This window comes from Dermochelys coriacea, chromosome 2, assembly GCF_009764565.3.
Source record: "Dermochelys coriacea isolate rDerCor1 chromosome 2, rDerCor1.pri.v4, whole genome shotgun sequence".
Classification (NCBI taxonomy): domain Eukaryota; kingdom Metazoa; phylum Chordata; order Testudines; family Dermochelyidae; genus Dermochelys; species Dermochelys coriacea.
The window spans coordinates 65828296-65842235 of record NC_050069.1 but is presented as its reverse complement, the minus strand read 5'-3'; the positions used below and the strand labels follow the sequence as shown (position 1 = coordinate 65842235).

The 13940-nt window shown below is 38.7% G+C and overlaps 1 protein-coding gene across 15 annotated transcripts in view; it reads right to left on the bottom strand.

The window, feature by feature from the left end:
- LOC119852194 (aspartyl/asparaginyl beta-hydroxylase) overlaps nt 1–13940 on the bottom strand; it is a 203764-nt gene that overhangs the window by 63917 nt on the left and 125907 nt on the right. For all 15 annotated transcript variants that reach the window (XM_038393240.2, XM_038393239.2, XM_038393232.2 and 12 more), the window contains one exon: nt 622–704. In XM_038393240.2, the coding sequence (XP_038249168.1) occupies nt 622–704 (83 nt within the window). The remainder of the gene's footprint in view (nt 1–621; nt 705–13940) is intronic.

Genomic DNA, 13940 nt, shown 5'->3' with positions numbered 1-13940 from the left:
AGTATTATCAGTCCTTATATGATCCTATTTATTTGAAGAATTTGCTATCTCCTTATTCACTTTAAACACAATTGAGCTCAGCTGGTGTGCTTTTGTTGCAGTGATTCAATTTGAACATGTGAGTAGAGAAGTTGGAGCTTTGTGTACCCATTAGTAAGACAGAGCCAGAATTTATTGATGTTCAGGAGAATTTGTAAAAATTGAGGTTTCTGCCTGAAGAGATAGAGGAGTATATTTATTTTTACAGGTGGATATAGGACGTCCATATATCCATTGAACAAGGCCTGATAATTTTTTAAAATAAATATTTTGTATATGCACTTAGAGACAAAGATGTGAACATTTAAAAAAATACAAAATTCAGTAAGTGGTTAAGATGTAAATTTTATAAAACACAGTGAGTGCCTATGACAGACATGAAAGAACACACATTATGACCCGAAAGGATGAAAGGTGATGACCAAGCTAAAATGAACATTGAAGTACAATCACAAATGTGTGCTGAATACCTGGTTAGAGAAAAATGGAAACAAATATAAAATTAATTATCCCTGTTATCTTGATGCCTATTTGTTTTTAGCCATAGTTCACTGCACCAGGAGAAACAGAATTCAAACCTACCTTTTTACGTAGCTTTTCTGCAGCATTCAGTTCAGCTTTAATAGTCTTATCAAACTTGTTTAAGAGTTTTGGTTTCTTCTTAGCTAGAAGAGTTTAAAAAAACAAACAAACAAAAAACTACTATGACTTCCCCTGAACATTCACAAGTATATGTTTTGAAGTTTCCTTTAACCACAGCATGATAAGGTAGATTCAGAATACACCAGAAAAAAAATAGGCAAGCATTCATTATGCCTGCTAAAAACTATATTTACATATGAAAGCCAGCATTTATGCACTTAAATTGAATAACTGTTCACTTAAATGGACTTTTGGGAATAAAATTATCCATTTTGAATGTACAAACGTCTTTTCTGACTGGATACAGTCTAAATAATTAATGCAAGAAATGCACATTGGAAATAAAATATACTCTACAAAAACTTAATTTTCCCATACCAAAATTATATTTCACTGGGATCTGAATCCAATCGTGATTTAAAGATTTCTTGTGATGCAGAATCCATCTAACCCAGTGAATCACCCTCACTGTTAGAGACTTGCATTGTATTTAGAGTTTGAATTTATCTAGCTTCAACTTCTATATATGGGATCTTATTATGCATTTGTCTGTTAGGTTAAAGACTTCTCTACTAGCAGAAATTTTCTCTCCATGAAGAAGTTACCTCTTAACCCACTCATTATTAAACGAAATGTTCATAAAATGATCTGAAACAAGGAGTGAACAGTGAAGTGACAAAGTTTGCAGACAATACAAAATTACTCAAAATAGTTAAGTCCAAAGCTGATTGCAAAGAGTTACAAAGGGATCTCACAAAATTGGGTAACTGGGAGACAAAATGGCGGATGGAATTCAGTGTTGATAAGAGCAAAGTAATACACATTGGAAAAATAATCCCAATATTAAATACAAAACAGATGACATCTAAATTAGCTGTTACCACTCAAGAAAGAAATCTTGGAGTCATCATGGATAGTTCTCTGAAAACATCTGCTCAATTGCAATGACAGTCAAAAAAGCTAACTATGTTAGGAAACATTAGGAAAGGTATGGATAATAAGAGAGTGGCATGATATGCCCACACCTTTAACACTACATGCTGTTCTGGTTGTCCCATTCAGAAAATGTATATTATAATTGGAAAAAGTGCAAAGAAGCATAACAAAATGATTGGGGTATGGAACAGCTTCCATATGAGGAGAAACTAAAAAGACTCGGACAGTTTAGCTTAGAAAAGAGATGACTTGCAGGGATATGATAGAGGTCTGTAAAATCATGAATGGTGTTGGGAAAATGAATAGGGATTTTTTTTAATCCCTTTATATAACACCCAATGAAATTAATAGGCAGCAGGTTTAAAACTCACATAAGGAAGTACTTCTTCACACAATACACAGTCAACCTGTGGAACTCATTGTCAAGTGATGTTGTGAAGGCCAAAAAGTATAACTGAGTTCAAAAAATAATTAGATAAGTCCATGGAGGATAGAGCCATCAATGATTATTAGCCATGGTGGTCAGGAATGCAACTTTATGTTCTTATGTTATTAAATAAATTGAGTTTCTTTACTCTCTCACTGTTAACATGTTTTCCATCATTTGAACCATTACTGTAGCTCTTTTCTGAACCTTTTCAATATCCTTTTTGAAGTGTGAACATCAGGACTGGATGCGGTATTTATCCCATTAATGGTCTCACTAATTCTGTATTCAGAGGTAATATTGTCTCCCTACTCCTAATGATGCCCTCTTTATATGGAATAGCATTAGTCCTCTTAATCACAGCATCACACTGTGAGCTCACGTTCAGTTAGATATCTACGACGACCCTGAATCTTTTCCAGAGTCACAGCTTTCCAGGACAGTCATCTATCTTATTTTCTTTGTTCCTAAAAAAAATCTTCTATTTGGTTGCATTAAATGTGAGCGCACACACAAAATTACTGATGTTTACAGGATAAAACAGCAGATAACTGCTTTTCTCCAAGTTTATTATGGATTACGTATAAACAATCTTTGCTCTTACATTTCATTTAACACAAATATCTTCCCTGACACAAAAACCTACCAGATGTCCATGCTTTTATTTAAATTATAATTATTTGCATTTTTTAATTTAAATTAGATTTAATTATTTCTTTGTTTCTCTCGGGACAAAAAGCCATTAATAAAATGAGAGGAAACAGAAATATTATATTTCTGTGTAGGAGTTCAGAACAGCAACAGTCTTTTTGATTAATACTACATGTAAATGTCGCGCTGTTGCCATGTCAGAGCACCTGCTCCTGGCATGGAGTGGCCCTGCTGGCCCCTCAGCCTTTGTTCTCCCTTCTCAGAGGTCCTCAGGAATACTTCTCCATTATCATCTTAGGCTAATAAACACCCACATCACATAGTAATTTATTAAAGTGGACACCTCAAATGAAAAAATAAAGTTCAATACTATAACTCAAAAGGTTCGGGCTCCACCATCTTTCATGACTCCAGGATCTTTGTTTGTCTCAACTGTCCCTCAGACTGGAGGGCTCTTGGGCTTACCGCCAGAGTCCCTTACTAGAGTTCAGAAGCTCAAATGAAACAATATAACAATGTCCATCCACCCAGGGTTAACAAAACTCTCAAGACCCTCCCGAGTCTTTCCCAGCTCCCTGCCCCTTGTATGTGACCACAGGGCACTCCCCTGGACCTCCCTTTTGTTCCCGAGTCTCCTCCTGCTATGCAGGCCTCCCAGCTTCTGGCCTGTTTCCCTATTCCCAGGCAGCAGTTGCAATGAGAGCCCAGAGTCTGCTCTCTCTCATTCTCTGCCAACATCAAATCTATGCTCCAATGACAGTTTTATTATTTATAAAAAGTGGATCAGCTTCAAGAGGACAGATTGAGAAAGATCCACATCAGAATATCCCATAGTCCAGTGGTTAAGGCACTTTCCTGCAAAGTGAGACACCTATGTTCCAATCCCTTCTCCACATTAGGCTGAGGGGGAACCTGATCCCAATCCTCCCACATCCCCAGCAAGGTTCCCAATGATTGGGGCTAAGGAGGCAGCTGCCTCCTCCCAGCTGTTTTGCTTTTGTCAAAATAGCCAAAATCAAAATGAACATTTTCAAGTTGGGTTGAAACAAAACATTCTATTTAAACATTTCTAAAATGTTGATGTTTTTAGTTCAGTTGTAATCATTTAGTGAACTCAAAACAAATTTGTGAATAGTTTGGGTCGACCAAATCTGCATTTTTTTGGTGAATATGCCATTAATCAAAAATGTTTTGCTCACTTCTAGTCCTGACCACTTGTGGTCATTAAAGATTCTTTGGCACTTTTGGTATAACACTCTTGTGTCTTGACCAAATTTTAATTCTACTAATTATAGTTTCCAAATCTCAGTTCTTCCTCAACTTTCAAATGGAGAGAGTATTTTTTTATAGTTTCTTTATAAACTGTTGTGTAGCATTGCTATGTACTGTTAAACAAATGCCAAATTTCATTTCAGAGGTGGTGATATTTAAACATTGTGTAAAGTATTCCTTACTGCTGTGAAACTTTCAGTATAGGAAGCGCTTTGGGATACTTAGATAAAAAATACTATAGAAGCACAAATTTATTATCATAATTATTTTAGCCCTATTGATCCCTGATACAACACAGTGACTAACTAGATTTCAAAAACTGCTTTGTAAATTGGGGAAAAGCTATACAAAATCTAAAAAGATTTTGCTCCTACTTAGTATTTACTAACAAATAGGATGGAGAATAAAATTCAAAAGAATCTCACCTCATTAACAGATTGTTTTTACTTTCCTAACCATTTTATTGTCTCTTTGTATGTTATCCTTTGAAAGTCAGCATTTGTAGATGAGTACAGAAGAAAGTACTTCAAGAAGGCAATGATGATAGAATCAAATTGATCCCATGAGTGTTTTACATAATATGGAAACAGCCACTCTCAAATTGCACTATCCAAATGCACAATGCAATATGAACTATGCTAGTGAATAGGGGGATATTTTGAGTGAAAAATGCAATGCTCTAACACAGAAAACACAGTATGAATTACATTTATTTTGTTCATTTCCCCATGGAAGATTTAATAGATCTTCATTTTACTTTGTGGCCTAAGCTAATATTCTGTTTTGCTATGTCTCTCTTTTGTATTGATCTATAACAGGAAAGGAATAGGTTTGGTGTATTTTCATATGTAAAGTAAAGTAGTGTTTTAGCTATGATAAGGTCTTGATCGAAACATTCATATATTTTGAACCCAACAGAACCAGTGCAATTGTTATTCCCTATCAGAGTGGTGGACCATCCAGTCCAGCATCTTGCCTCCAGCAGTGACCAGCACCATATGCTATAGAGATGGTGCCAGAAACCTAGTAAAGAACAATTATGAAAAAGGGGCCATAAGACATCTGCCCATCAGCTAGCGATTAATAGAGGCCCTGAAGCAAGAAAGTCTATATCCTTCTCCTCCTTGATCGAGTGACCAGAGAGATTGAGCTGTAGCTCACGAAAGGTAATGCTCTAATAAATTTGTTAGTCTCTAAGGTGCCACAAGTACTCCTTTTCTTTTTGCGAATACAGACTAACACGGCTGCTACTCTGATACCCATCTAATGTATCTTTAGATTGTCTCATTAGCCATATAGTCATGATTGCTCCCAAAACAGTTAGGAATGCTTGAATGCACAAAATTAGTGTGTGTTTTACAGGACAGAATTTTCAAAGGCTTTCTCCACTTCGAGCCTTATGGTAGCATCTCAAGACCTCAACTGAGATTAAAACCATGGTATTAAATATTGTAATACACCTGATCAGAGACAGCCCCTGCCACAAAGAGCTTACAATCTAAACTCTCAAAGGATTGTAAAGGAAGAAGAGCCCAAAGATCAAGTGAATTGCCCAATTCATCAAGCCAGTGGGTGAACCACCAACAGAAATCAGGTCTCCTGATTCCAAATGGATCATGCTGCCTCTCTATCTTCAGGATTAAACCGGCTAACCAGAATGATTTATGGCAAATGAACAACCAAAAGATGTGCCTTGAGCTCAGTACTTTCATGACAGAGTTCTTTTGGTGAGAAAATCCGTTAGACTTTATTATTAATTATTATTATTGATTCCAAATATAGGACTTGATTTTAAATACTACTGTACTTTTTTATGGAGTTATTTTTGATATTCAGCCAAAATTAAAGTTCTTCACACTGGAACTCTGTATATAGAAAAACTTTACACATTTGTGACTTCTCAGAATTTAATTCTCAGTTCTTACTGCATGAATCAGGATCTAAGTGAAAGACTAGCTAACTGCAGAGAAGCTGATTGCCATAAGATACGAAGGAAGGTTACATGGTCTCGTGGCTAGGGTATATGTCAACATATAAAGCAGCTATTTTGTATTTTGGGTCTCATCCTTCTCACTTCTGTTGAGGATGGGAATGGTTAGTTTCCTTGGGGGAAAAGGGCAGACTGCCCCACACAGGAAGTATATCCCACTGAGTTGAGGACACTGCTGTTCACATAGATATGAGAAGGGAGGGAGACATCAGGCATATAGCAAACAACGGCACAGAAGTGATATTGAGAAAAAAACCCAGCATTGTAAATTGGACAGATATGATATACTGAGTCTCTTTCTCGGAGGTTTTTTTCCCGCTGAATGCATCCAATGAAGTGAGCTGTAGCTCACGAAAGCTTATGCCCAAATAAATTTGTTAGTCTCTAAGGCGCTACAAGTACTCCTGTTCTTCTCTCAGGTGGGAAGAATGTTTCCTCTGTTTCAATCAAAATAATATCATTTGATCCCCCTTAAAATTACACATCACCTCTATACCAGCAAGAGGCCAATATGCAAAGCAGAAAATGAACTGTTAACATAAATATTATTCAGCTGTGAGGCACCAACTAATACGACACAGTAAACATTACATAAAGGGCAATCATTTTCATCTTCCTGTTTTACTGAGATGCTGTACGGTTCATCTGGGAACTTTCAATGCAACCATCAAGTATTCCAGTATATTAAATGTAGCCTGTAGTCTTCCTGCAGGGGTATTTTAATAAATTATACATAACTTCCTTCTAGTGTAATAATCCTTTAACAGATGAGGTCACATCTGTTAAATTAGACATTACGGAGAAGCTAACAAATCTGGTTTCTGGGGGAAGGGGGACCTCCCTAAATAAATGCAGAATGATATGACCACCTAGGAGATTTACATTTCATCTCTGCTCAGGTACTAAAATAATAATGTATTTATATATCATGCTTTGATCTTGCAAGAACGGTATGAGGTGTGCTTAATTACAATCCTGGATATAGGAACAGGTTTGTTACTCAATGGCACAGAACTACTAAGAGTTGGTGACATAAAACAATCTCCATTGTCTCTCACAATTCCATTTCCATTGTTAAAAATGGGTAGGGCCCTACCACTTTCATGGTCAGAAGATTTTAAAAATAGTCAATTTTGTGGTTTCAGATGTTTACATTTGAAATTTCACAGTGTTGTAATAGTGGGCGTCACGACCCAAAAGGAAGTCGTGGGTGGAGGTCGCAAGGTTATTGTAGGGAGGGTTGTGTTACTCCTACCTTTTTATGTGAAGAAACATTGTATCGTTTGGGTTTTAATAGATTGCAAGTTACTTTTAATGGGCCTCTTATGCACAAGATTCATCAACTATTTATAATATAGGCACTTTTTACTAATCACATCTATTGAAAAGTTAAATTAAAGGGCAAGATACTAGTATCACAATTTAGCAGGATCAGGAGAAGAGGTATGTTTTGTCCTTATGGGACACATTAATTTTACCCCTTGACTTAAAAGTTCCTGTATAAACTTTTGCTCCCAAGAGAGGACATCAGAAGAACATCATTAACAATCCTAGAATAGTTATAGTTAAAATTAACTGATTTTAAAGTATTTTATTTTGCATACATTCATGTGTGTTATAGAAATGTTTTCCCACTCTTATACTCTTTTTAAATTTTGGGCACAGAAAATTTGCAATACTGTAGTTTTAGTTTGACACAGATGTGCACAAATACTCACTTGGCTGGCTAGGGTGTGGCTTTGATGGATCAGGAGTAGTGCATATACCTTTTAGGGCCATAAGGAAGAGATCTCAATTGGGAGCATGTGCCCCCTCTCCCTTCTCCTACCTTTACCCCCCACCCTTTTGCATACAGAGTAGGGGGGATGTTTCTTCCCCCTTCCTTCCTTATGTTCATAATGTGGTGATTGGAAGGGGACGGGCAGGGGGTGTCAGATGCTGCATCTAAAGCCTACAATCTGGAGCCTACTGCTGCTGCCATTAGGTGATTGGGGTGGTGTTGGGGTTCATTTGCTAGTGGTAGAGTGTTAGGGAGGTTGGTAGAGTTTGTGGACTCCTTATTGCTGCCCCACCCTTAAACTAGTTGCTAGATCCCTGGTGAAGCTGGGAAGTAGGCGGAGCTCCAGTTTTGGGGTCTGGAAAGGATTTTTTCCCATATTGGAAATTGGAAAACTGTGTGGGTTTTTTCACTTTCCATCTGGCATTCTGGAAGTCCAGTTTTGGGGGGTGGGGGAGAGGGTGTTAAATTTCCATTGTCGCAACTTTGATGGGTTCCCAAAGTAGTTGGTGGATTAGAAATGTTCTAATGAGTTCTCTGTAATGGTCTAATGAGTTCTCTGTTTGGACACTGGTCCTGAGCACAACAAGGCATGGTGAAGGGCTATGCCTCTATATCTCATAAAGCTTGTAGGTTCCCCTCCCCTTATCTCCCTTATATACCTGGTGTGGCAGAGAGGAGCTGGTTGGGGGTCTGACTTCCAAGAGGATATGTTGGCAGGCCTTAGGGTGGAGAGGGGGCATGGTCTTCAGACCCACTCTCTGGTTTATAATCCACTCAGGCCATTTATGCCCATTGAGAACCACATTGGAAGAAGGCTACTGGAAAGTCTGGACAGTAGTTATCCCAGTTAGGGAATAGTTTTCGATAACGTTGTGGCCTCTTTATTTAGCCATATTATGGCGTCTGTGTCTCTGCTTCCACATCCACAGCAACACACATGGATAGAAGTGTAGGCTGTGGCTTTATAAACCAAATCCAAAATAAAAGAACTAGCTTCAAACTAGCACTAGCAGTCAAGTGCAGGTTCCAGATCCGTCCAGCCAGGGCAACCCCCAGCAACTACCACCCTGAGGCCTCCCCTTCCCTACTCCATTAACTCTCCCTCATCCCCGCCCCATATGACATGAACTGACGCCACTAGCCATGGGGAAAAAAACAGGTACAGCCAAATTTGTGAGTAACATGAAAACAATAAGACCTAACCCCCATATCAGGCCTCCCAACTGCTGTGAGGAAGGCAAACAAAATCCATACTGCACTTCGCCGGTTCTCCAGTGAGGGGGGGAAAAAAAAAAACCTTTCCTTGAGCCAAGAGATGACAGGCTCTGCTCACTTCATAACTGGAAACCCAGTGATAACATGCATCACACAAACCAGATAAAGGAGAGAGCGGGAGCTTCTGGACACCAAGTAAATATTGAGCCCAGGAGGAGCTCTGAAAGACAGGGAGAGCTAATCAGTTTATACCACTCACTTCAGATCTCCCAATAGGCCACCAAGGCAAGGAGGGATCTATCCACCCTGATAGCCCTCATTGCACCAGTGGGGGCGGGGCCTGTGCTCACACACCCAGCCAAGAGTTGTTTATCTGGTCAAGTCTAGCTTCCTGTCTCTTGTGCCCAAAACAGAGGAGACCTTAAGTTGTTGTCCTTTCAAGAGGCTTTTACTGTCCCTATTATGTGATTTTGTACAGAGAATCACTATTTTACTTGTAAAAACAAATACTTGTTGTTTCTGATTTGCTTGGGTGTATTCACAGAGGAAAAAAAGGGGGTGGGGGCAAAACAAAAACAGCAAACTCAAAAATGAATGGTTGTACAGAACACAGAAAACCACCACAATCATCATTCCTGGTAGCTGGTTTAATTAATGTTTTCAAGTTAAACTGAAATTGTTAACTACCTACACAATGAGATCAACTTGGAAGATGCAGCTCACAACACTGTGCTTTATTATTAATTATTATTATTATAATAAATGTGAACCTTTTGACAGACTAATGTAAGTTAGTAGCAGGGAGATTTCTGATGAATGGCCTGTGAAATTATATCGTAAGTCTAGTAAGAATACAGATTAGATAATCATTTTAAATGTTTTATTTTCCCTAATAACTCAATCTCATTTTATAATCACAATTAGGCACTGTGAGGTGAGCATTGCTGTGCTGTTGTCAGATTTCTCAGGGGTAAAAGACAATCTGCCTTTGGCTTCATTCCTCAGACCTGTGGAATGCAATTAATGGCAAACAAAGCATCAGCTAAAGGCACCATAGCATACTAATCTACCCAAGCCAATACCATACCTCTAAAATAGGGAAGGGAAAAAAGGAAAGGAAGAAGCAAGAGGAAGAGAAAGATGATGGCAAATCAAATTACTGGTCTTTCCTCTTCCTCATTCTTGAATAAAAACATTATTCCATTATGAACAAATGGCAACCGTGCACCTAAACAGAATACTGAAGCACAGTTCTACTGAAAGATACCTCACCAGTTCCAAACAAGTTAAGCTTTCATCAATTCACATATCTGAAGGACTGAACAGGGCATTATGATTATCTAGTCTGATCTGCATAAAACAGTCAAAGATTTTCAAATCACTAATTTCTATATCAGGCCCATAACTTCTGATTACCCAGGAAGAATCCACCACATCCCTAGGCAAGTTGTTCTAATGGTTTTTTACCCTCACTGTTAAAAATGTGCACCTTATTTATAATCTGAATTTATTTAGCTTCAGCTTCCAGCCATTGGACCTCATTGTACTTTTTTTTTTTTTTTTGCTAGATTGAAGAGACATCGGTAAGTTCTTCCTTTGTAATTACCTGTCACATGTGACCAAGCCACCTCTTAGCTTTCTCTTAGATAAACTAACTAAGTTGAGCTTCTTTCGTTTCTCACTGAATGCCAAGTTTTCCAGACACTGAGTCATTACTGAAGCTCTTTTCTGAACCCTATTTAATTCATCCACATCCTTTTTGAAGAGTGGATACTAGAACTGGACATAATAGTCTGACTAATGCTGTATAGATATAATATTCCCTACTCCTAGGCATGTCTAGATAAACCAGTTAGTGCACAGCAAGCTGGAATGTAAATCTCCACTGATTTACAACATGCCATGCACTAATCGTCCACTTGGACCCTGCTACTGTGCTTTGACTTACGGCTGTTTAAACATGCATTCAGACCACTCCACCCAAATTGTTCATATTGCTCAAACGAAATATTCTCAGATCCTACATGGGGGCAGGTGTATCTGTCTGTTGAACAGAAACTCCACCACAAGTAACCTAGTGGTCTTCTTGATCTTTTAAGATCACTGAGTAACAAATAAAACTTTTAGTCTGTGTGTCTTGAAGGACTTTTAGTGGAATGCATGAAAAGTGCTTTTCCTGCACTAAATGAGAAACATGAATGAGGATACCAGATGAATGCAATAAATTAAACACACAGGAGAGAGGAGGGCAATAAGTTGGAGGGACCTCCATGACACATGAAGAGAGGCACAAGAAACATTTGGTATGACTATCCCATTCTGAGAAAGTGGAAGTTGTGTTGTTACAGCTGGCAGAGCCAGAGAATAAGAGAGAAAGCAGCCCTCCCATGTACAAAAGCATTCTCCATGAGGGATTCCTGCCTTTGCGATGTTTCACCTTATATAGCCCTGATCTATTTACTTTCAGGGTGCACTGAATGGCTCATTATTTTAAGAGAGTAATTGAGGAGGAAAATTCTGATGAAATGGTATTGCATAGGAAGGGTGTTCACATGACAATTTATTTACCTTTGGACAGTTGCTTTAGTTATTTGTTAGATTTTGTGGGGCTGCTAGTGCTGGATTTTCTATTGTTGTTTGAAAGTATTCATTGTGTTTTTAATCAATTGTCTGGTCTGCCTACAATGAGATATAGGCTGCTTCTTGTGGTTTTATAAGTCTCTTCCTGTGCTACACCGCCACAGTTGTGATCAGTGGAAGCAGCAATGCTAGATCCAGCTTGTGGGATCTTGTGCTGGCAGGACATTTTCTGTAAGGATCTGGGTCTCTGGAATGTCCTCCAGCCATTGATCTGTGGATTGGCACTTCTTATTTTCTTGAGAGAGAAATAAATGATAAAGAGATATTTACAGCAGTCATCCTTAAAAGCTTCCCACCTGGTTTTGTAACTAATATTGTACTAAGCCTAATTTTACTATTTTTCTCATACTGTGAACACAACAGTCATATTTTCAAAGATACAAAGGCTAAACTGAAAGAATAGCAAGAGTAACCATGGTGTATTGTATATAAACTAGCTAACTACTCTCTATTTGAAATTCAAAACTTGTTCAGGAAATATTGTTTTTCTTATAGATTCATATATACTAAGGTCAGAAGGGACCATTCTGATCATCTAGTCCGACCTCCTGCACAACGCAGGCCACAGAATCTCACCCACCCATGCCTATGAAAAACCTCACCTATGTCTGAGCTATTGAAGTCCTCAAATCATGGTGTAAAGACTTCAAGGAGCAGAGAATCCTCCCTCAAGTGAACCATGCCCCATGCTACAGAGGAAGGTGAAAAACCTCCAGGGCCTCTTCCAATCGGCTCTGGAGGAAAATTCCTTCTCGACCCCAAATATGGCGATCAGCTAAACCCTGAGCATATGGGCAAGATTCACCAGCCAGATATTACAGAAAATTCTTTCCTGGGTAACTCAGATCCCATCCATCTAATATCCCATCTCAGGGGATTAGGCCTATTTACCCTGAATATTTAAAGATCAATTAATTACCAAAATCACATTATCCCATCATACCATCTCCTCCATAAACTTATCGAGTTTAATCTGAAAGCCAGATAGATCTTTTGCCCCCACTGCTTCCCTTGGAAGGCTATTCCAATACTTCACTCCTCTGATGGTTGGAAACCTTTGTCTAATTTCAAGTCTAAACTTCCTGGTGGCCAGTTTATACCCATTTGTTCTTGTGTCCACTTGGTGCTGAGCTTAAATAATTCCTCTCCCTCTCCTGCATTTATCCTCTGATATATTTATAGAGAGCAATCATAGCTTCCCTCAACCTTCTCTTAGTTAGGCTAAACAAGCCAAGTTCCTTAAGTCTCCTTTCATAAGACAAGTTTTCCATTCCTCGGATCATCTTAGTAGCCCTTCTCTGTACCTGTTCCAGTTTGAATTCATCCTTTTTAAACATGGGAGACCAGAACTGCACACAGTATTCTACCTGAAAGGGGGTTTCAAAGAGGATGGCTCTAGACTGTTCTCAATGGTAGCAGATGACAGAATGAGGAGTAATGGTCTCAAGTTGCAATGGGGGAGGTTTAGATTGGATATTAGGAAAAACTTTTTCACTAAGAGGGTGGTGAAACACTGGAATGCGTTACCTAGGGAGGTGGTAGAATCTCCTTCCTTAGAGGTTTTTAAGGTCAGGCTTGACAAAGCCCTAGCTGGGATGATTTAACTGGGACTTGGTCCTGCTTTGAGCAGGGGGTTGGACTAGATGACCTTCTGGGGTCCCTTCCAACCCTGATATTCTATGATTCTATGATTCTATTCCAGGTGAGGTCTCACCTGTGCCTTGTATAATGGTACTAAAACCTCCTTATCCCTACTGGAAATACCTCTCCTGATGCATCCCAAAACCACATTAGCTTTTTTCACAGCCATATCACATTGGCAGCTCAGTCATCCTATGATCAACCAATACTCCACGGTCCTTCTCCTCTTCCGTTACTTCTAATTGATGCGTCCCCAGCTTATAACTAAAATTCTTGTTATTAATCCCTAAAAGCATAACCTTACACTTCTCACTATTAAATTTCATCCTATTACTATTACTCCAGTTTACAAGGTCATCCAGATCCTCCTGTATAATATCCCGATTCTTCTCTGAATTGGCAATACCTCCCAGCTTTGTATCATCTGCAAACTTTATTAGCACGCTCCCACTTTTTGTGCCAAGGTCAGTAATAAAAAGATTAAAAAAGATTGGTCCCAAAACCGATCCCTGAGGAACTTCACTGGTAACCTCCCTCCAGCCTGACAGTTCGCCTTTCAGTAGGACCCGTTGTAGTCTCCCCTTTAACCAATTCCTTATCCACCTTTTGATGTTCATATTGATCCCCATCTTTTCCAATTTAACTAATAATTCCCCGTGTGGCATAGTATCAAACGCCTTACTGAAATCTAGGTAAAATTAGATCCA